The sequence below is a fragment of the Pinus tabuliformis genome, chromosome X, assembly GCF_031772625.1.
Source record: "Pinus tabuliformis cultivar Carrire ecotype Pingquan chromosome X, CPIR1, whole genome shotgun sequence".
Taxonomy (NCBI): Eukaryota; Viridiplantae; Streptophyta; class Pinopsida; order Pinales; family Pinaceae; genus Pinus; species Pinus tabuliformis.
In genome coordinates, this window is record NC_142308.1 from 657140297 (window position 1) to 657162203 (window position 21907).

Here is a 21907-nt window from a genome sequence, read left to right on the forward strand (position 1 = left end):
ATGTAAATCATAGAGATAAATACATTCCTCAAAACCATGGAAAGTATTATTACCCATCTCTCTAGTTTCATCAATTACACCTATAAGATATGACTCCACCTCCTTAGATCATGCATGCACATAATGAAGTCACACCCAAAGCCACCATCACCTATATTGAGGTGAACTTTGTAACCAATGCCCTCCTTGGACCTTCACTCTATGTTTCCTAGTTAGTGTATGTTTTGTTGGTTTAGAGTTTATTAAAACAATTTGCAAAACAATATACTTGCAAGCTTTTGAATATGTCTAGCTAAGATGGTTTAGCTACAATATTTTTTTGAATGTGGATATGATCATTGACTCTATAAGAATTAGTGTACCAACATTGATGTAACATGGTTGAAAGTAAATATGATCACTATTATGTGGACAAAGTGATGAGGCCTGTCTTAAAAAAAAAAGTGAAATTTATACAAATATAATATTATAATATCAACAACCTATACAAATATAATATTATAATATCAACAAAGTGCACAAAAATAACTCATGTACATGGAATTCGAATTGGTTTCATATTTTGGTTTTACAATTTTTTTGAAAAGTTCATAAATCATTTCTTGATTATTTACTTTGTAAAATTTAAATAATGCATATACATTTATTGCCATGAAAATATTAGCAATGGTTTTTTTTTCTCAACCAGCAAGCCTCAATCTTTCAAATCAATTTTTTAAACAAACCATCCATTCTTGCAACAAACAATGAAAACACAAGATAATCCAAATTGAACATAAAACTGTGAAAGTAAATAATTTTACAAAATTATCATGCTAAAATAAAATGAGATAAAAAATAAAATAATATATAAAGAAGAGAAATTTAGTTTTCAAAATGATTTCATTATTACTGATATCCTAATTACATTTAATTAATTAATATATAAACAGATAAATTATATAAATATGAATTTTACCTAAACTTGTTCAACTATATCAGAATAAATTATAATAACTAAATTAATTTTAATGATTGCTACTAAATTATTATTAATCTTATTATTTAGTATTATTTATATTAATTTCATTCTACCTTTCTCATTTCATACAGGTAAAGGTGTTTGATATCTAACAATTTTATAAACATATCTAAATAAGTCATAATCTGTTTTATAATAATAATGATAATTAAAAATTTAAATGTAAAAGGAAAAAATAAACATATTATAAATTTAAAAATAATAATATTAATTTAAAAATATTAAATAATAAAAATACAATATTTATATATATATTCTTGCTCTTGCTTTTATAAATCTCCTGGAAATACAAATCTCTCTCTAAACATGAATCCATATTCATTTAATCTAAATACTCTCAACTTAACTTTTAATTATTAAAAAAAATACAAGAGTGGATACATTTGTAATTGGAGAAAACTTCTCTAATTTTATGATCCCAGCCGGAGGATGGAGGATTAATGAATGAAACGATGATGGTTTAAGCAGATTTCTTGTGGAAGATTAATAAATGAAATTATCTTTTTTGAATAAGATTTTGGTAATGCAGGGAAGAAACCTAACTTACTCACTTAGGTAAAGATGGGCTTTGGCCATTTCTACATATAACCAACTCAGTTAGAAACCAATAACTAGTTTATAGTTTAGCACAGTACAGCGATTTTGGTAAAGTTATCTTTGAAGGAACGCATGGGCTCAAGGTAATTTCAGGTTCTTCTATTCGATGGACCGAAAACACCAACTACAAGTGAAACACTAAATTGTTTGGCGATTTAAATGTTTTCCAGATCTTTCAATACATTAATTTCATGGACAATGCATCAAGCTGTTAACCATGAAGCATATTAGAAAAGCTTCCGAGACGAAGAAAGGAGGGGAAGCCCGAGCGTACCTGGTAGTAGCTGGAAAGTTGTTGGTGATATGTATCACCATGGAACGTATCTAATTCAAAAATCTCACATGTTTATCTCTGAAATCAAATTTTTTGGGGACAAGCGAGTGCACGTGTGGCAATTTAGACACAGAAATGGCAGTGGTTAGGATAGAAAACCAGGAACAAAACCGGACCTTACACTGCCTGATTCAAATCACTGAAAGATTCTCGCACGGATACTCTACCGTATAAGACAGGTGTACATCTACTAGATCTGCAGATGATATAGCTGGTACGCCTCTGCAGAGTTTCAGAATCAGAAAAGTAAAACTTGTATCCGGCTAGGCTGTACGCCAAGTTCCTCACTAGTATAACACCAAAAACTTTTTCAACTATTAGCTTTCCTCTCTTCACTGTCACAAGAACGCCATGACCTAATATATATATATTGTTGTCGAATCCACAAATTTTATTGAATCCAGGTAAGAGCTGTGGTAAAAGAAATCCAAATGTCATATTATATCGTTTGGAAGGTTATCCCGCAGGCACAACTCTTCACTGTTATGCTCATTGTCTGTATGCGAAGACAATTTTTTTGGTTTACTCTTATCAATTTGGTACTAGCTACGTCCACAAATCACATTTATGGTTTACTGTATCAATTTGGTACTAAGAAAAATCAGATAGATAATCTTGTTACATAATTTATTAAGGAGAATCAATTAAGATAGATAATCTTGTTACGTAATCTATCTATCAGAGAGAATCAATCAAGATAATTTCAAGATAAATAATCTTGTTACATAGTCAAACATTTATAATATTGGAAACCATTCCCACCACATTGTCTTCAGTATCTATGTGAACTATCCACTATTAAGACCAATGATATGAACTATGTGAACTATCCACTATTAAGACCAATGATATGAAAATTTCTGTGGGGTAACCCCACAGCAGATCAGAATAACATGATCTTCTCAGGAGAATGGCAGCCTGTTAGGAATAGAATTATCACAATTGCAAGAATGGCTGCGGAGAAATGAACTTAACCTACCAATATATTGTTCAGCTAGCTGTTGTGAATTAAATGGTTGGATCTAAGCCATTTATTTCCATATCATTATCAGGTTTAGTACCCATACGCACCATAGTTTAAAAATCAATTCTTCTTCTTGGTCACACCGGTCGTAGACTGTAATGACCAGAATAATATAAACAATTTACAGAGAAGCCAACAGGAACAGTATTGAAGCTGAGTATCTGTACACAACAACAATGGAGTCGTCGTCCAGTATCCTGGAAAACACTCTGCATGAAGCTTTCAAGAGTTTCTTGCAAAATAATTAGAACAGTCCTTCGTTGCGTTGGTGTGTTTTATACATATGTTTGTAGGAGGATCTGAGAGAAAATAATCAGAGGAGCAATACAAACCAACCATATATGGCACAGTATACTACAACCTCAAACAAAATTCAAGACTGTCATGTACTTCATCCTACAAAAGCACAGAAAATATTCTATATTTACAGTCTGATCCTCCCCAGGATCCATAAATGAAAATTAAGTATAGATTCCTAATATTTTGTTTCAGACACATGAAAATCTTATCAATATCTGTATTTAGAGACTGTAAAACTACGAAATATCAGATTTTGTGTGCAGCAACGCAAGTGCATCAATTCATGGAACGTCCCATGATAACAATAACAATAATAAGTACACAAGATTGAGATGATACAACTAGTAGCATTAAAATTGATTGATGGTAGCCCTAGTTAGAACTTAGAAGTAGGGGATCAGCTACTGAATCATCACTTACCAATTATAGAAAATGAATGGCCAGTGTTGATCACATCATATGCATATCATGCCAATAGTTGCTTTCTACTGGCACTGGTTCCAACAGATTATCAGCTGGAACCGTTTGCCACTCAGAAGCAGGTCGGTTATCATAAACTTGCTGCATAAGATCATTAGGAACCACTGGTTTTGATTCCTTAACATGCTGATGTGGAAGATTTCTGGTGCTGTACCTGTGATCATTGTTGAGTACATTGGGAAGAAATAAATTCCCATCCATGTTTTGTCCTTGATCTGATAAACCCATGCCCAATCTCTGCTGTTGTAACTTCCAATGCCAATGATCAGTAGCATTGCTCAAGGTCTGAAGGCCAAAACTGACTGAACCAGTTCCAGTTCCATCCACTGATGATGATGATGGTGGTGCTGCTGTGAGTGGACTAGCCTGTAATCCAGGAGCTTGAAACAAGGTCATCATGTGACCACCGCTAGGGTCTCCAACACCATTCGCCTTTATTGATGGCTTCATCACATGAGACATAATCGGAATGTTACTGCTGCTAATGTTGTTGTTGTTATTAGGTTGACCTAGAAAGCTTGAATGGTTCTGCAATTTGGCGAAAGCGAAGTTGAATCTGTCTGAGCTTTGTAAGTCCAAGAGATTTGAACTCGAGGTAGGGTGTGTTGTAGCCCACAAGTTGTGCAACAGAGATAAACCATTAATAGAACTGGGGGAAGCTGCCTCCTGCTCTATTGGGGTCAGTGGGTTTTGATCCTTGGGCCTTTGCTTGGATCGTTTGTTCTTTCGGCAGCCTCCTCCTATTGGCACATTACGCAGAGCACCTCCTTTGGTCCAGTAACGTCTGCAGGTCTTGCAGAAATGGCGAGGTTGTGTGAGATTGTAGTTGTTGTAGTAGCAGAATTTTGTGTTGGGCGAGTCACATCTTGGGCACTTGAGTGCCTGATCATCAACGTTTGAATTTACAGTCGATCTGTGCTGTTGTTCGTCTTGGGCCATAGCTTGATCATCTGTAGGGCTCACGCCACTGATACCAGCACCTGATTCCTGCGGCATCATCATTTCACTAATCTGCACACACTGGTACAAGCCCAAATCAAACTTTGAAAAGCTTAAATCATCATTAGCAACAAATATCTTGGACAAAAACATCATATGCACAGAAAAATATAACAATATGTTGTGATCGGAACAGTAAACTGATATTTAGGAGTATTTAGGTCCATGAAGAACTGCAACTTTCAAACAACCTTATTCAGATTTCTAAACCAACAAATTGAGGATGAAGCAGTAGTTGGTTTGAAACGTCTACTAAAAAATTGATAATATGATTAATCAGGAAAAACATTCTATCAATATATTGGATCTTGTAAGAAAAACTAAATTCTAGTGAAGCTGAAGAGCAACAAATCGAAATAAGTACAGAAGGAAAGTTCCAGCAAATGCTTACCCTGGTACTTTCTGTATACCCTAATCTGATCAGATTGTACTCAACAGTGCAGCTTTTTTACATTTAGTGTCCAATGGGTGCCTGGAATCCAAGGGCTTTGATTTATTGTGCCTGTTTGGCCTGTGGGAATCTAACGAGAACAGATTGATGAGACCACCCAAAACTATTTATGTTGTTAGGACAGGAGAGAAACAAATGAGAGAATATGTATTTCAGGAATGGGAAAGAAAGAATGTTTGAATGGTCTTTGCTCAGCCTCTCCGGAATGATAGCGACGAATAATATGAATATGTTACTGTATCTCGATGCATGCATGCGTAAAATCCTCTTTCTCTCAGAGGAAAAAAAGAAAAAGGAAAGCAGCACGCTCACAATCAAAGGACCAGAGAACGCCTCAGACTGCGAAGATGCATATGCGTGTACAGGCGCAGGACAGCAGAGGAAGGAGTAGAAGAAGAAACACAAGTAGAGGAGAAAAATGATATGGTAATGATGATGACGATGGAAGAAAAAAAGCAATAGGGTTGTGTTATTATATTTGATGGGTGGTGTGTTGCCCAATTTCTTGTGGTGGTTTCGTAGGGGACTTGTGACATAGGGTGGGGATGGGGTGAGCGAGAGGAGGGGCTGGGCTCGTGAAGAGTTGGGTAGGAAAGGGTTGTGAGAGGCGTGATACCGCCCACCTTTTCCTTTTTCCCCGTGACTTGTGCTCATGCCCTTCCCATCATCATCATATCATGTTCCCATCCATCCAATGCTCTTTGAGCCACCCTCCCTCTCCCTTAACTTAACCGCCCATGTGGGTGGGCCTGTTGCGATAAAGTAGTTGAGTAGGCAAACACAACTTGTCTCCCGTGGCCTTTGGCTTGGGTCCACATGGGGTAGAGCCATGGTCATGATCCATTTGGTCTTGTAACTAGGAAGATAACTAACTTCCCCACCCCATCCCTTTTGCTCACTCTTTTAAGAACATCATTGTTTTTGAAACCGACTTGACTGGCGGGTAACATGACTCAAGTGGAAGGACGGGTTATTTATATTGGTAAAAGTTATTTCAAATTTTAAAATAAATTATAAAATATAATGTTGTTGATGTATATAAATGTGATGAAAAGTTATAAGTTAGTTTGTATTGGTTGATAGTAGTTATAGATGGATGTCTTTATCGCTGGTTTGACAAGTGAGTTATGATAGGTTTTTCCACCCTGAAAAAATGTGATGAAAAGTTAAAATGTAATTAGTATAGTATTCAGATTTTTATAGGCTTAAACACTATTAAAAAATATATGATTATGAAAAGTCATTCAGTGGAAATCATATAAGAGAAATTTTTGGACGACGCTTTTAGAACCAACTAGTGTGGTTCATCATCAAGACCAAATTAGTTCATTATGTTAAGATTAGTTTACATTCATTTTATTTTTGGATCTATCTTTTAGATCTATCAAGTACGGAGAGAGATCAAATTTGAGAGATTTGATCTCTCTTGGTGCTTGATAGATCCAAAGTTAAGATGGATTTACCTTGTTTTAATTTCTATAAATAAAGTGTAAAATTAAAATGATATAATTTTCATATTTAAATAAATATATGATATGGAAAAAATTATTGTATTAATTTTAAAAACATTACCCGCCAAAACACCAAAGAGTGATTACAAATTTTGATTTTTCACCCAACCACACCAAATGCACACTTACCTGGAGTCTTTGCCCTTTTAAATAGGTTATATTCCACATGAATACCATGGGTCAATGCCATTGATTCTCATAAACCTAGAGCTCAAAAACCACTGCTAACTTGACCAAGTCAAATTTACCTTAACTACCCAACAACAAAAAAAATAAATAATAATAAATTTATATTTTTATTATTTTAATCTGAAGTTATTTTATTTTTAAAAAGGGTTATTTTTATTTTTATTTTTATTATTTTTATATACATAACATAACATTACAACATCTCTTTTGTAACCTTAACCACCTGTCAAAACTTAATAAAAATAATAACATAGAACTTTTATTTTATTTATTTTAATTTGATTTTTGTTAAGTAGGGTTATCTTATATGGTTGTGAGGTTTGGGGTTGCAGAGGAAGATCGAGATGATCCAAAAGCAATTTATAACCTACAATCTTAAGATTAAAGGGAACACCCCATATCCTATCCTCTCGATTGAAGCTAGCCCCTCCCCCATTAAGAGCATGGTTGGCTATGTTTAGGTATCTGATGTATAATAAAAAGATTTACATCATGGAAGCTAAGAGGTTCCCCAAAATTGTTTCTAACTCTAGCAAAAAACCCCGGCCTCTAGCTCAAGCAAGTGTAGCACAAGGAACCCAATCTTGGCTCAACCATTGGACGATAAAAGAGGAGATCATCTTGGAAAAGAAGGATAATGTTAAAAATACTATTACTTCCTAATTTAAGGATAAGTTGTGATATGATAAGGAGCTAGAGGGGAAATGGAAGCTAATCTATTGTAAGGAGGCGATCAACCCCACTCTTGCTAACCAGAATTATCTTTTTGTCTTGACGAGTACTAAGAAGAAAATGAACATTACAAAGATAAAAACTAATTCACATGAGCTTCAAAGTGAAACCAGGTATGGGTCTATTCCCAAAACATTTTGGGATGAAATAATCTATCACCTTTATGATACTAAGAGAGTTGAAGATGAAAACACTTTCTCTTGGATTGCCCGACTCTTACTCACATCTGCTCTCATTTCCAAAATGTTTGCCACACTACCAACCTTCTTGACTTGTTGGGTAAGCAAAACTATAATGGTCTATGAACACTGATTTCCCTTCTTTTTTAGCATAGAAATAAAATATTAAAGAGTCTCAATTAATCCCATGCTTTCTTAAGGTTCGATAGGCCACACCGGCCTTAGTAGACATTAATCATCATCATCATTTTTATTGTTTTATTATTTTTATTTACATAACATAACATTACAACATCTCTTCCATATTGTGTTGGAATGTGCACATTGGTGCAATTAAATATAGTTTATGGGACACAAAACAATTAGTAAATAGGTGCATTGTTAAGGTGATTTTTGTGTAATAATTGTTACAATTGCTAAATGGATGCACTACTAGAAACTTTTTGCACTAAGAGGAGCTCTCCATTGTGGTATGGAAGAGATATTGTAAGGTTATGTTATGTTATGTAAACATTTTGACTTAGTCAAATTATAAAATAATATTAAGAATTACACTAGTCTAGATTCATATTAACTTTGGATCTATCAAGCATTGAGAGAGGTCAAATATCTTGAGGCACAAGCCTTTCCTTAGGTTTTGCACTCAAAAAAGCTATTTGCATCTTGAGATATTTGATCCCTTTCAGTGCTTGATAAATCCAAAGTTAAGATGGATCTAAGCTAGTTTTGTAATGCTCACTAATTTGAAACTTTGTGTGTGTCCTACTTGTATAACCCTGAACTAGAAGTTATAATGATAGTGATTGGAATTGATCCATGTCACATGAGTATAAAACCTCTCTAATTACAATTTTATCCAATAAAAAAATAATTAATATTACTCTTGTCTAGTTGCAAATTCCTCTAAACAAAAAAATATTAAATATTAAATATTCCACTTTTAAATATATTATGACCAACATGTTTCTTTAGAAAAAAATTTAAATATATAAATGATGAGACACCCTTGCACAAATAAGACAACCACTTTTGTGATATTTAAACCTGGGTAAAGGCTAAGATAATACCCAACAAGTGTGATACAATTAGCCATGTAATTTTGAGAGGTGTAAAGCACCCAACCCAACTTAACAACCATCAAGATTTTGTTGTTTATCAACGATCCTCAGAGGGAATAGTTGGGAGACCAACAAGTAGGGCACTTTTTGCACTTTGATTAAAAAGGCCATTAAACCACCTAGTCTAACTTAGTGACCATGAAAGCTTTGTTACTTATAAATCACTATTACATAGATAATCCAACCAATGTTGTGATATTTGAATCCCGGTGAAAACCATGATAATACCTCAATTTTTCCAAGCTAACCTCTCAAAACTAAATCTAATACATTAATTTCATATTCGAAGTAATTTCAAATTGTCATTGAGATGATATTTAATTTTACATTAGAAGTAATTTCAAGATCTTATTCATATGCCATATTGTCATATCATCAAATTGATCCTGGTCAATTAGGTGTTACTTGACTACTTATGAGGACAAAGTAGTATCTTTCGTACCTACTTTAGATTCCAATTTATGACATATTTACTATTAGTAAGCCGATTGTTGATGAGGTTCTTTAAAAATCATTCAAATTGATAGAATTATAAAATTTGTTTGTTTTTTTTTTTTTTTCATTTGTACATATTTTTAAATATTATTGTTTGTTTTTGGTTTTTTATTTTTATTTTTATTGTGAAATTTTAGTTTTAGTTTTAATTTGGTTGTATTATATTTGTTTTATGAATATATATATATATATATATATTTGTATTATGTTTATTTATATCATATTAATAAAAATGTTGGTTAGAGAAAATAGATTATATAATTTATTTTATTATATTTTGTATTAGAAAAAAGAGGGAAGATTATAACTATGTTATTATTGTTTTAAGAATAACAACAAGATAATAGTCTATTTTTTTGAATCCTTATAAATTAAGAGGATGTATATTTTAATTTCAACTTTAAGAAATGAATATAAGATTATTTTTTTTTGGATGTGTGTGTAGGAAAATGTCATGAAATATTTCATTTTTTTTCTAAATATATAGATAAAGAATGACTCAATTGTGAGTCATAATAGTAGTTGATAATCTTAAGGGATTTGGAGAGATTTGAACTCATGAACTATGGCATTTCCAGTGACAATATGTCGTGGGTGAACGGTTCAACCAATTGAAATTAGCCCTTGAAATGACATCCATAAATGTGAGGAAACATCCATTGGATTTCTTTGGAATATTCATAATTAGGAAACTTTTGCGAGGAAACCTAATGGATGCTTCCCCACATTTGTAGGTGTCATGCGTAGGAAACCTCACTAATAAAAAATAACGCATTTAAACATAAGGTATTTGAATCAGGGGCCTATTGGCACAAAACTAACCAAATGCCCAACAACATTTTTTTGATGACAACTAATTGAGTCAACCCTTGGGTTTTCCCCCCAAAGAAAACCTCATGATGAAAAATAGGGGATGCGGAACCACAAATTTGGATGGCATCCTAAGTAAACTTGTTACTGCATAGTAGTACACCTCACCTAAGGGGGATCCAAATTTAGTAATTACTGGACTGAAACTAACTACATACTAACAACATTAGTGACAGTTAGTTGAGACAATTCCTTAGCCTATAGTTAACTTTTGGGTGTGTGTGTGGGGGAGGGTGGTTAACACAAGTAATTGAATATGTTATGTTGAAGTTATATTAACTAAGGTCTCTAGGTATAATTCATTTGGGTCACTTATGGTTAGGGGTGCATGTTATGTATTGGAGCACTTACCATTAGCACCATTCATGGAATGTGACAAAGCATTTGGACATCTCCTACAACGAAGTTTTCCATGGATATATTAATGAAATAATTTTTTTTTTTTTTTTTAGAATCGATATAAAAAATAAAAAATAAAAAATATTAAATCCCTTTTATACTAGGTTGGTAGATTACATTCTTATCACAATAAACTATTAACATAAGTTAGCACGAGCGGGATCAAATCTCTCAAGGTGCAAACCTATTTTTTGAGTGCAAAATTTTACGAAAGCTTTGCGCCTCTAGATATTTGATCTTGTTTGGTATTTGATAGATCCTGAATTGAGATAGATCAAGTTAGTTTAATTATTAATAATTGATCATTATAATTATTATTTTTTTATATAATTTGACTAAAAGAAAATGTTTTAATTAATATTTTTGTTTGTTTATTTGATTTGATTTTTATTTTATATAATTTTGACATAGTCAAAACATTTACACATAACATAATATTATTACACATTTTCCATATTAAATTAAAAAACGCTTATCAACCCAATAAAAAAAAATTTATTATAAATAATTTAATTTTAATAATATAATAAAAAATAACATTAATTTGTTTTTCATATATTTTCAAAAAAATATTAAATAACATCATTTAAATACTTTTTCCTTTTTAAAATATAACATAACATTGTATGTGTGGATATCGCTCCACTTCACACACATCAATATTATGATAGATATAAAATATTCATTAATTCCGAATCTACATAGTCCTTGCCATTGACGACCATTTCGCGGACTGCTTCAACCCCACAGTAATGTAGACCTACATGTCGTAAAACATTTATGTCCCTTTATCCTTATAATAATAATAACATATATCTACAATATGCAAAATTAAAAATATATATTAATATTATACAATGCCTTATTCTTAGTATTTATTAAACTTGGTTATTAATACTAGTTATTAATGAGAGAGTAATGAGAGAGTGAATATGTTAAAATAAAATCATTACAATATAATAATTTAATATATTTTAGTTTTTAGAATTAGTTTAATTGCTTGAGTTTTTATTATCATTTGTTATTGAAAGATTATAGGTTCAATTCTCTCAACACTTTTGGGGTTAGGCATTGTGATTTAGCCAACAAGAAATGATTTCTCCGGTGAATATGCTTAGAGCGGTCACCAATCTTTGGGATCTCTAAACAACATAGAAAAAAATACTTTAATATATTATATTAAATTTGATTGTATATTACATTACAAATATAAATAGTATGTATATTTCTATTGCTTGTATGGATTCATTTTAACCATGTACCTATGAAGTATTGAGATGCAAAGCTTTTTTTACGTTTTGCATTTCAAAAGAAGTTTGCATCTCGAAATGTTTGATTCCTCTTGACACTTCATAGATTTTTGGTTAAGATGGATACACACATACACAATGTGTACTTTTTCATTATTAACATGCATTTTCAAATGCATGAGTAGATTCAATCCTTGGGCACTTGGATTTTGTAGACTACACCATTTAAATAATTCTTTGTTAAATTTTAAACAAAATTGACTTTAAAATATACCTAAAAGAAGCCAGTTTAACCACCCCCACACACACATATATTCTTTTTTTAACTATATATAATATATAGAAAGTTTTCATTAAAATATTGTATTTATAATTCACATTAATTTTTATTATTATTATTAATACATGTTAATATCATATATCAATTTTATATTAAGAATGGAATACATTACTTTTTCCTTTTAATATTGAAATATTCTATCACCATAAACATTTAATATACACACACTAAATTGATATTGAAATACATTAGTTAATATGGATATTCAAATAGTTTTTTAAAGTTATATTTTGAAATATTTTAAAAAATATAAGAATTATACATCATCTTGAGACTCAAAAGTTAAAATGTAATTTATTTTTTTTTCTTTTCAATTTTTATCTCTTTAAAGTTGATAGAGAATCATGTTATTCAGTATGGACATGGAAATGTTTTATTAATAGCTGAGAGGGTGAGTGAAATATTTTAATCACATATCTTCCATATCGAGGTGTAATATCAACAAAAACTAAGTGAGCACAGTGAGAGTGAGATTATTGATGTTTTATAAAAAATTTATGAAAACTAACGAAATTTGTGTATTGGATTTTGTTTTTTTAATTATATCTCACATTGTTTGTTTGATTTAGAAAATATTTTATTTTTATTTTAAAAGAGAAGGTGTCAACTTGAGTTTGAGAATAGAAATAATTACACATTTCCCTCAGATTGCAGAATGTAGCTCTTGATGCAATGATATTTATATTATGTATTATAACATATATATGTAGTAAGGTTGAATTTAGTTGTTGGGAGAAATTAACAATGTTCATTTATTAAAGAAAAATCCAACATAAGAAAAATAATAAACAAAAATTCATATAAGACAAACAATTAATAATTTATTTATTTTTGTTAATAAAAGCACTTCATATTCATCAAAAATAGGTTTACATACACTTCATATTCATCAAAAATAGGTTTACATGGATCTCTTAAGCATTAAATTCATGAAACTCCAAAAATACCTATTTCTCAAACAAACACGGCATCTCAGATCCACCAAAGCATCATTACAACAAAAACAATGTCCCAATTAACCAGAATATGAAGATTAACAACAGGAATTTACACTCATCATAACACGGGACAAAAACAGAGAGGGAATCCATATAACTTGAGACTAAATGCACTCTATTACTAAGTGCCTAAAATACCAAAACAAACAAGAATGTCGAACCCAAAAGAGATGAGAGCTCCGAACCCATAAGAATCTTTGATAAAGGATAATATGAGAGCACTGCCAAGAGTGAAACCAAAACAAATCTAAGATAACCGTACCACCATCGATCCATATATGAAGAGTTATATAAAACGTGAATACCATAGTTGAACACAACATAATAGGTCGAGACAATAGAATTATCTTATGAATTGTAGCCATGAGACTTTTGTTGGAAAATGTCACTAGTTTTGGTCTTCGTAATTGACAATGTACTCAAGTCATTATATATATATATATATAATTAATTTTAAGCATGGGTTTCATGCTCCATTTTGATGGTCATCTAGATCAAGCAAGTTATTCATGCTTCTAGGGTTTTTCATGTCAAAATAATATTTTTCTTGAGTTAAGAGAGTCCTTGTCTGTTACATAGTAATTTGTCACTGCCTTCACCCCAGTCCTTCTACTGTGTCATGTGTCTAGTAAAACATGCTCATACTGAACAAATGCTCTCTTATGTTGCCAATTGACCTACTTTTCCTAAGTTTTCTACCTCGTCGTGAGAATTCGCTAAATATATGTGACGGACAGCGGTCATAAACGGTCTAGTCGCGCCTCTGTCGTAGGAGTACATCTGATTCCTGCAACGGTCAGATTTCATGCTCTTGCATGAGGCTATTTGCTATTTTTAGCAACGATTTGACTGATTACATTGCCTACTAGCGATGTCAGTGCTAAAGCTTAGTTATAAACTTGCGACGATCCAGATTGGGCGAATTCATTCCAACGGTCGGCCTTCTGGATATCTCTGGACCTGGTTGTTGCTCACCTCCTCCCTCTGGCATGGTAGTTCCGTCTTTTGTTCTGCTTGCCCTCAGGATAAGCTCCCTCTCCCTCATTTCATGGAGACTTCTTCTCCTATAAAATCACTCACCATTGCTATCATCTGCTGGTTCTTTTGGTTGTGCAGTGCTGCTGCTGCTTTTGAGTTTGATAGATAGTTGGTGTGAGTGTGACAAGTGTGGGATTGCTTTGTAGTTTGCAAGAAGGTGTAGAGTGCCCTTAACCTTGTGTAAAGCTTGTGAATGAGAGAGAGAGATATATTGATATTTGGGAGACCCATATTTGAGAGTGAATGCTTGAAGAAATACATTGGTTGGACCCTCTGAGAAGGCTTGCGACGTCAAGACTTGGTTGTAAGCTTTACTCTTGATTCATTATTAATACAATCAATGATGATTTCCTATGTCTTGTATGTAATTTAATTGATAGCTCATGACTTCTTGACTTTATGAGTAAATAGATCATTGATGTTTCTTGGTTACGTGCTCTGTTGTTTCTTTGTAGTGTTTCAGGTTGATTTCTCATTAAGGAGAAGGAAACGGAAGCTAGAGTAGTGCAACGAAACTTCATCAACCACCAGTTTTAGGTAGGCCTCCAATGATGGCTATTTAAGGGAATCAATTGCTGTTTTGTCCTTGCTGTGACTAGACCCACTCTAGGGCTAGAGGGGTTGCCTCTGTCCACAGAGGGAACACTTTGTTGCGTCACAAACACAACATTCGGGAAAATTGACCGCCGTACGGAAAGTCCTTGGTTTTCATATGATCGCCAAGGTGTATATGCGGTTTTATGGGATGTTTGGTAAACCTTTTGCCTAGTTTCTCCAGAGTAGTCACTTTCATTCCTTTTCGGACTCCTTAAAAGAAAAGGTCCATCTGAGCACTTGTCACTTCAAGCTCATTAAATACTCGAAGGCGACTAGAGTCGTCTTTTCATCCTTTTCTCGACTCTTTAAAAATAAAAAGGTCAAGTTTTGTTCCTGTGTCTTAAAATTTATTCGACCACGTTCACACTTACCCTATTAGATCTTGTTGCGTTTTAGTTTGCGTAGGGTTATTTCTCCTTACTTGATTAGTTATCCCTACGGCTTTTGAGTTAAATCATCCTGGCGGAATCACCTATCCCGTTTCCCGTTCCAAGCGACTAAGGGTCCCCATCTTCTGTCACTCCTGAGGTACCAGTTGTTAGTGATACTCTTCCTGTTATTCCGAGTATCCAACCGCTTAACTCTCGTGCTCCGGAAGACGAGTCTTACGATATTCGTTGGAACCCCATTTGGGAGCCTTCCAAAGAATATTTTCCCCTTAGTCCTCCTAGTGTTTTGGTCCCAATGTCTTCCTCTGACATGGATGACACATCCCCCGTCACAAGTGAAGAGTCCTTGGTGACAAGTGGTGAAATTCCTATACCGACAGAAACTTCACCCTTCCATGTCACCTCCCTTGGTATCACGCTGCCGTTACGTTATAATTCTCTAGCTGATATCATGGGTTCTAGGTCTCCCCTTACAAGTTCCATGTGGTCTCGTACTGTCACTCTGACTTCGGGATCTTTCACTCCCCAGATTCACAATGTGACATCTATCCTGACTATGCCAACCATTTGTGTTGCTTCCATAGCCCCCGCTGTTGGTGTCATCACTGCATATTCAGTGATGACCATTGTTTCCAGGCCTTTAGCAGGTCCTTCACACGGTGGCCCTGCGGCACCCATGTCCGGGGTTGTTGACCCTAGCCTAAGTGCCCCACCTTCTTCTGGTTCCATTCCAGCAGGGGGGGCATATGATCAATATCCTCAAATTCCTCAGAATCTGGATCCTCAAAATCTGTTTAATTATTATGATTCTCGAGGAGCCCATATTTATCACCCTGGACCCATAGCATCTCAACCTTTTGTTGAGGTCTCGGTTCCGTTGTCTGTTGCTTGGGGTACCATGGCTTACCATGGTGGCCAAGCACAGTCTTCGAATGTTCAAGGACCACCCTATCAAGGTCAACCATCTTATGGACAACAGTCTTACGGAAAACCGTACTATGGGCAACCTTATTCAGGGAAAACTGTCGGCCCACAAGGACAACCCATTCCGGGACAACCTTCGACCTTCAGTGGGTCTTCTTTCACATACTTCGGGCAACCTTCTGGTAACCCAGGACAACCTTACATTCAACAAGGCCAACTTGGTACCCAGCAAGGCTACCCTTCTGGACAAGTTGGTCAGTCTCAAATTCAACAAGGCCAGCCAATTGTCCAGCCTACTCAACCATCTGGTTAGTTTGGATAGCCTTCGGTTCCACAAGGTCAACACAATTCCCAGCAAGCTCAAACTTCTGGGAAAATGGGCCAACCTCAACCTCAACTGGGCACCCCTTCTGGCAAGATGGCTCAACCTATATCTTCTCAAGGACATCCGTCTGGGCCTGCTCAACCGGGCACTCAAATGATTATTGCTTCTCAAGCTCCACCCGGTTTTCAGCCCCAGTCTGGGCTCCAGACCCAATCCGGTCTTCAAATTTAGGTTGGATCCCAATCCCAACCTGCTTATCAAACGCAGCCTGGCTCCTAGGCTCAGTTTGGAGCCTAGCCGCCTTATGGTTTTCAGTAATCCCAAGGGCAAACTCAATTTGCCCCATACCAAAATTATCAACAACTGCAGGTGAATCCTTACCAGAATTTCCAGCAACCATATGTTGCTCCTGTAGGCCAAGTTGGTAATTAGTGGAATGCTGGGGGGCAAATCCAGGGTCAACCGTCCAGTTACAACTATAACCCCTATGGAAAAAACCCCTACAGACAAAACCCTTATGGGCCAAATCCGTTTGGACAAAATCAATGGGGGAAATAAGAAGCTAGGTGGAACTTTGGTGCTACCTCCTACCTGTGGCCTCAGATGTCCTTTAACCCTCAATTACCTTTTTTAGCAACGTTGGAATTACTGGATGTGTCCAAACTGACAAATGATCCCATTCTTCATAATCCGTATTGGCCACCGGTTTCAACTAAAATTCTTGGTGATTGTCCCAAGTTTGATGGTAAAGCTGGAGAAGATCCCCAAGCCCACATCATGACTTATCATCTATGGTGTTCGTCAAACTCATGGCTTGATGATTCAATCCGACTCCGCCTTTTTCAACAGACCCTCACTGGTGCCACTACTAAATGGTATATTGAGCTAGTTGGCGGATATTTTCAGGACTTTAACTCATTGGCTATGGCATTTTTAACTCATTTTCAGTTGTCGATTCGATATGAAACGGGCACACATCTTCTGACATCCTTAAAACAGACCACAACCACACATATCTCTGATCATATCCATGAATGGAGACAACGTCACCATTTGATTAAGTTTTGGATTCCCAATCAGCTTCTGACTGACTGGTTCACAACCTCATTTGTCTGTCCGATAGCCAGGGACATTGCTATGGGGGCATGTGTAACTGAAGAGCAAGCTATTGCACATGCTTAGTACCTTGACTTGGTTTACTCCTAGTTCGGTACACTATATTTATTTGCCTGATGCTCCGAGGCTCGGAACTTCCAAAGCCCCGCCAACACCATCTGTTGACAGCATCATTGGTTCTGTCAACACGTCCTCTAAGAAATCTTCCGTGAACCCTGGGAAGCAAAAGTTAAATGCTTCAAATGAAAACACTTCTTAGGTTGTATCCAATTCTAGTAACACTTCCGAGATTAACGCCATTCAGTCCACCATGGCAGACAAAACCTCGAAAGGGAAAAAGAAGGGAAAGGAAAGAATGAGGCTGATCAACTGAAGCAGGATTCCCCTAAACCTCCACCCGAGGAAGGTGCCAAACGTAAGCCTAAGTATCCTTGCCTTATCTGTGACAAGGATCACTATACTAAAGACTGCCCCAGGTAGTCCGAAGTTAGTCATTTGTTGAAGGGTGCCCTTGGGACTCCTGTCGTGCTTAAAGAGACTTTTCCCTTGCAGCAAACGCAAATGGTGGCCGAACCATCTCAATCCTCTTCTCCCTTTGGTTCTCAGGTATTTATGGCTGCACCGATTCCCATCCACATTAGTACTCAAGCAAAAGAGTATCCGTCGCCTGCCGGGAAGGAGACTGAGGTCCCCTCTAGTGCTCCTTTGTCCAGTTTTGGTCCCCTCCATATCGAGCGACCTAGCACTGAAGCGGTCATCTGACCTCCTCCTAAAGGCGTGCTTCAGAAATCTTCTTACAACCCTAATGCTTGTGCTACTCAACACTACAACATCTTTGAGGACTTAGCCCAGGCTCCATCAGCTATGTCTGCATTAGAAGTCCTCCAGAGTTGCCCCTCCCAGAGGAAGTCCTTGCTATCGGCTATCGGTGGCATTGACCCGGCTGACTCAGACCTAATCACTTTTGACCTAGACAGTCATATACCGAGACTGCTTCACCAAATTTCCTTCCTTATTCAGGTCATCATCAATTCTAAAACTATTCATAGTATCGTCATTGATGAAGGCACTTCTACTTGCATAATGTTTATTGCTTGTTGGAAGGCTATCGGTTCTCCGACTCTGAGCTAGTCTCCTACGACCTTGGAAGCCTTTGATGGGAGAGAGTCTCGTCCTTATGGTATACTCCAATGTCTGCCTATTACTCTGGAAGGGAAGACAGTCGAAGTGGAGGTTTAAGCTGTTGATGCCAATTTAACTTACAACCTCCTTTTAGGACGAAGCTGGACATATGCCATGCGAGTCGTGTCTTCATCTCTATTTCGTGTTATTCGTTTTCATCATCAGGGGAAAATCGTCACAGTAGACTAGTTGTCCTTCTTCGCCTCCTCCTCCTCTGATGGCAACGTGCCTTTCGTGGAGCATACCTCCGTTCCATGTGAGAGTGCAGGTGCTGGACTCTTTAAAGATCCTGCCCTTATTGGTATTTTTTCACTCCCACCTCCCAACATCTCTCCCATTAATATGATTTATGTTCACTTAGATCCTTGGGTTCTTCCTCCTACTGATCAGATAGAATCCTAGGGTGATGAGATGCCGTTGAGTCCTGTCGAGTTCAACTACATCGAAATTGTTTTCGTATCGGCTCCATCCCCTGAACTTGCTCCATCTAGCAGAACTCTCAACTTGTACACTCAATCCCCTTGGCTGGAGATGCCGCTTCTTCAGACCCTTTGAAAGAATTTTTTCATACTTATGAAGTGATTATACTGACCATGTCTTTCGAGGAAACCCCTTGGTTTGATCATCATCATCATTCCTCGTTTCTCCCTATGCATCGAGAAATGTTTACTTGTCTCGAGCAGTTTGCTCCTTGTCTCCCTTCCCAACCCCTTCAGACACCCATCCAAATTCATCAAGTGTCTTCTGAAGGGAATATGGGGAACATTACGTAAACTCAACCAATCGACATCTATGTTAAACCAGGGACTGTCGAGCACATCCATGTTGGAGTAACTTGTACTCCAGAGGAGATTCAACTTTATACTGATCTTTTTCGTGAATTTCATGATGTGTTTGCTTGGTCTTACGAAGAGATGCCCGGCATCGATCCTAGCATCGTGGTGCATGATATACCTACATATCCAGGTGCCAAACCTGTTTGATAGCGTTTACACCCCATGCACCCCCGAAAGGCAGCAGCTATTAAAGCAGAAGTTGAAAAGCTTCTTAAGGCTGGCTTCATTTACCCTGTCCCACTCACAGATTGGGTTTCTAACATTATCCCTGTGTCTAAAAAGTAGGGCACTATTAGAGTATGTGTTGATTATCGTGATATTAATCGTGCCTGTCCCAAAGATAACTACCCTACACCCTTCATTGACCAGCTCATTGATGAGTGTGCCGGGAGTGAGATATATTCATTCATGGATGGTTTTTCTGGTTATAATCAGATTAATATCTCGCCTGCGGATCAACACAAGACCGCCTTTATTTGTCCGTGGGGCACTTTCACTTATAGAAAGCTCCCCTTTAGTTTAAAAAATGTTGGTGCCACCTTCCAACGCGCAATGTCTTATGCATTTCATGATATTCGACACATTGTGCAGCCTTACCTGGATGACCTTCCGGCTCATTCAGCGAAGTGCCAGGACCATCCAACCCACCTTCGCGAAATTTTTCTCCATTGTCGACACTATCGTATCCGGCTTAATCCGCATAAGTGTGTCTTCCGAATTGAGTCAGGCAGACGTTTTGGGTTCATCGTCTCCTGGGAGGGTATCCGTCTTGATCCCCTTAAAGTCGAAGCCATCATGAATCTCGCTCCCCCTGCTTCTTTGCAGCAATTGCAGAGTTTGCAGGGTAAAGAGAATTTTTTACGACGATCTATTCCGAATTATGTTGTAGTGGCCAAAGGCTATACACGGTTATTAAAGCAGGACACCCCTTTTTTGGGATGTCGCTACACAAGAGTCATTCGAGCACCTCAAGGCCCTCCTTATTTCTGCTCCATTGTTGCGTCCACCTGACTATCACCATGACTATACTCTTTATTTAGCCACTGCCGATACCACCATTGGCATGGTTCTAGTTCAAGGTGATGATGATGGCACTGAGCATGTCGTTTACTATCTCAGCCGCAACTTACTAGATACAGAAACTCGATATGCCTATGTCGAGAAGTTGGCACTGGCTGTCGTTTGCACCGTCCAATGTTTCCACCACTATATATTATTGTGTACCACGACGGTGATTTTTATTGCAACCCAATGACCTACATTTTGTCACATCAGTTACTGGGGGGCAAATACTCAAAGTGGATTGTCATCCTTTAAGAGTTCGACTTGGAGTTCACCACTACCAAGTCTATGAAGTCCCTCATCTTTGTTGAGTTGCTTTGCTCTCTGCCATCTGTTACCGCGCCCTCTCAGTTAGAGGACCATATTCTGGATGAAACTCTGTTCTTGATTAGCACCCTCGATCCTTGGTATGGGGATATTATTGTCTATCTCCAGACGTCCTCTTTTCATCCCGATTTGTCCAAGGATGCTCGGCGATGGATTCGCCATCATTCTCAACCTTATCGCATTATTGAGGACACCCTGTACTGTCTCGGCTCCGACTCTGTTCTTCGCCCATGCTTAACATTCAAGGAAGCCGAACGAGTTCTAAATGACTGCCATTCTGGCACCTGTGGTGGTCATATGTCTGGGTATGCTACTACTAAGAAGATCCTCCGGGCTGGTTATTTTTGGCCCTCTATCTTCAAGGATTGCATTCTTGCCATCTGCTCTTGTCATGAGTGCCAAATCTACCAACGGAAGATGTGCGCGCCTCCCGCTCCGTTGCACTCTGTCATTACCGTTGGCCCTTTTGCCAAATGGGGCAATGATTATATGACCTATAACCCTCGCTTGGCCGAGAGGCATGGGTATATCATCGTTGTTGTTGATTATTTCACAAAATGGGTCAAGGCGATGCCTACACTATCCGAAGATGGTCACACAGTGACGCGATTTTTATTTAATCATGTCATTTCTTGGTTCTAAGTCCCTCAGGCTATCGTCACTAATCACGGAAAACATTTCCATAATCATATGATGACTGAGTTAACGACCCAGCTAGGCTTGCAGCATGATAGCTCGACACTGTACTATCCTCAGGCCAATGGCCAAGTGGAAGCCGTCAACAAAGTTTTAGTGATGATGCTTCAACGCACCATCGGATTGCA

At 36.6% G+C, this 21907-nt stretch overlaps 1 protein-coding gene across 2 annotated transcripts; it reads right to left on the reverse strand.

Annotated features, from left to right (window-relative positions):
- Window positions 1-2967: 2967 nt before the first annotated feature.
- Window positions 2968-5657, reverse strand: LOC149141686 (uncharacterized). 2 transcript variants are annotated; one of them, XM_089447027.1, is made up of 2 exons: window positions 5147-5657; window positions 2968-4776 (listed from the first exon to the last, which is right to left on the reverse strand). In XM_089447027.1, the coding sequence occupies exon 2, from the start codon at window positions 4756-4758 to the stop codon at window positions 3727-3729; it is 1032 nt and encodes a 343-aa protein (XP_089303153.1). In that variant the 5' UTR covers window positions 4759-4776; window positions 5147-5657; the 3' UTR covers window positions 2968-3726. The 2 variants fall into 2 exon arrangements, with proteins under 2 accessions (XP_089303153.1, XP_089303152.1); XM_089447026.1 differs by having other exon boundaries at window positions 2970-4767.
- Between the last annotated feature and the right edge of the window lie 16250 nt (window positions 5658-21907).

Bases quoted from the DNA above. Each gene is read 5' to 3' on its own strand.
- LOC149141686 (XM_089447027.1), bottom strand. From the start codon at position 4,758: ATGATGATGCCGCAGGAATCAGGTGCTGGTATCAGTGGCGTGAGCCCT.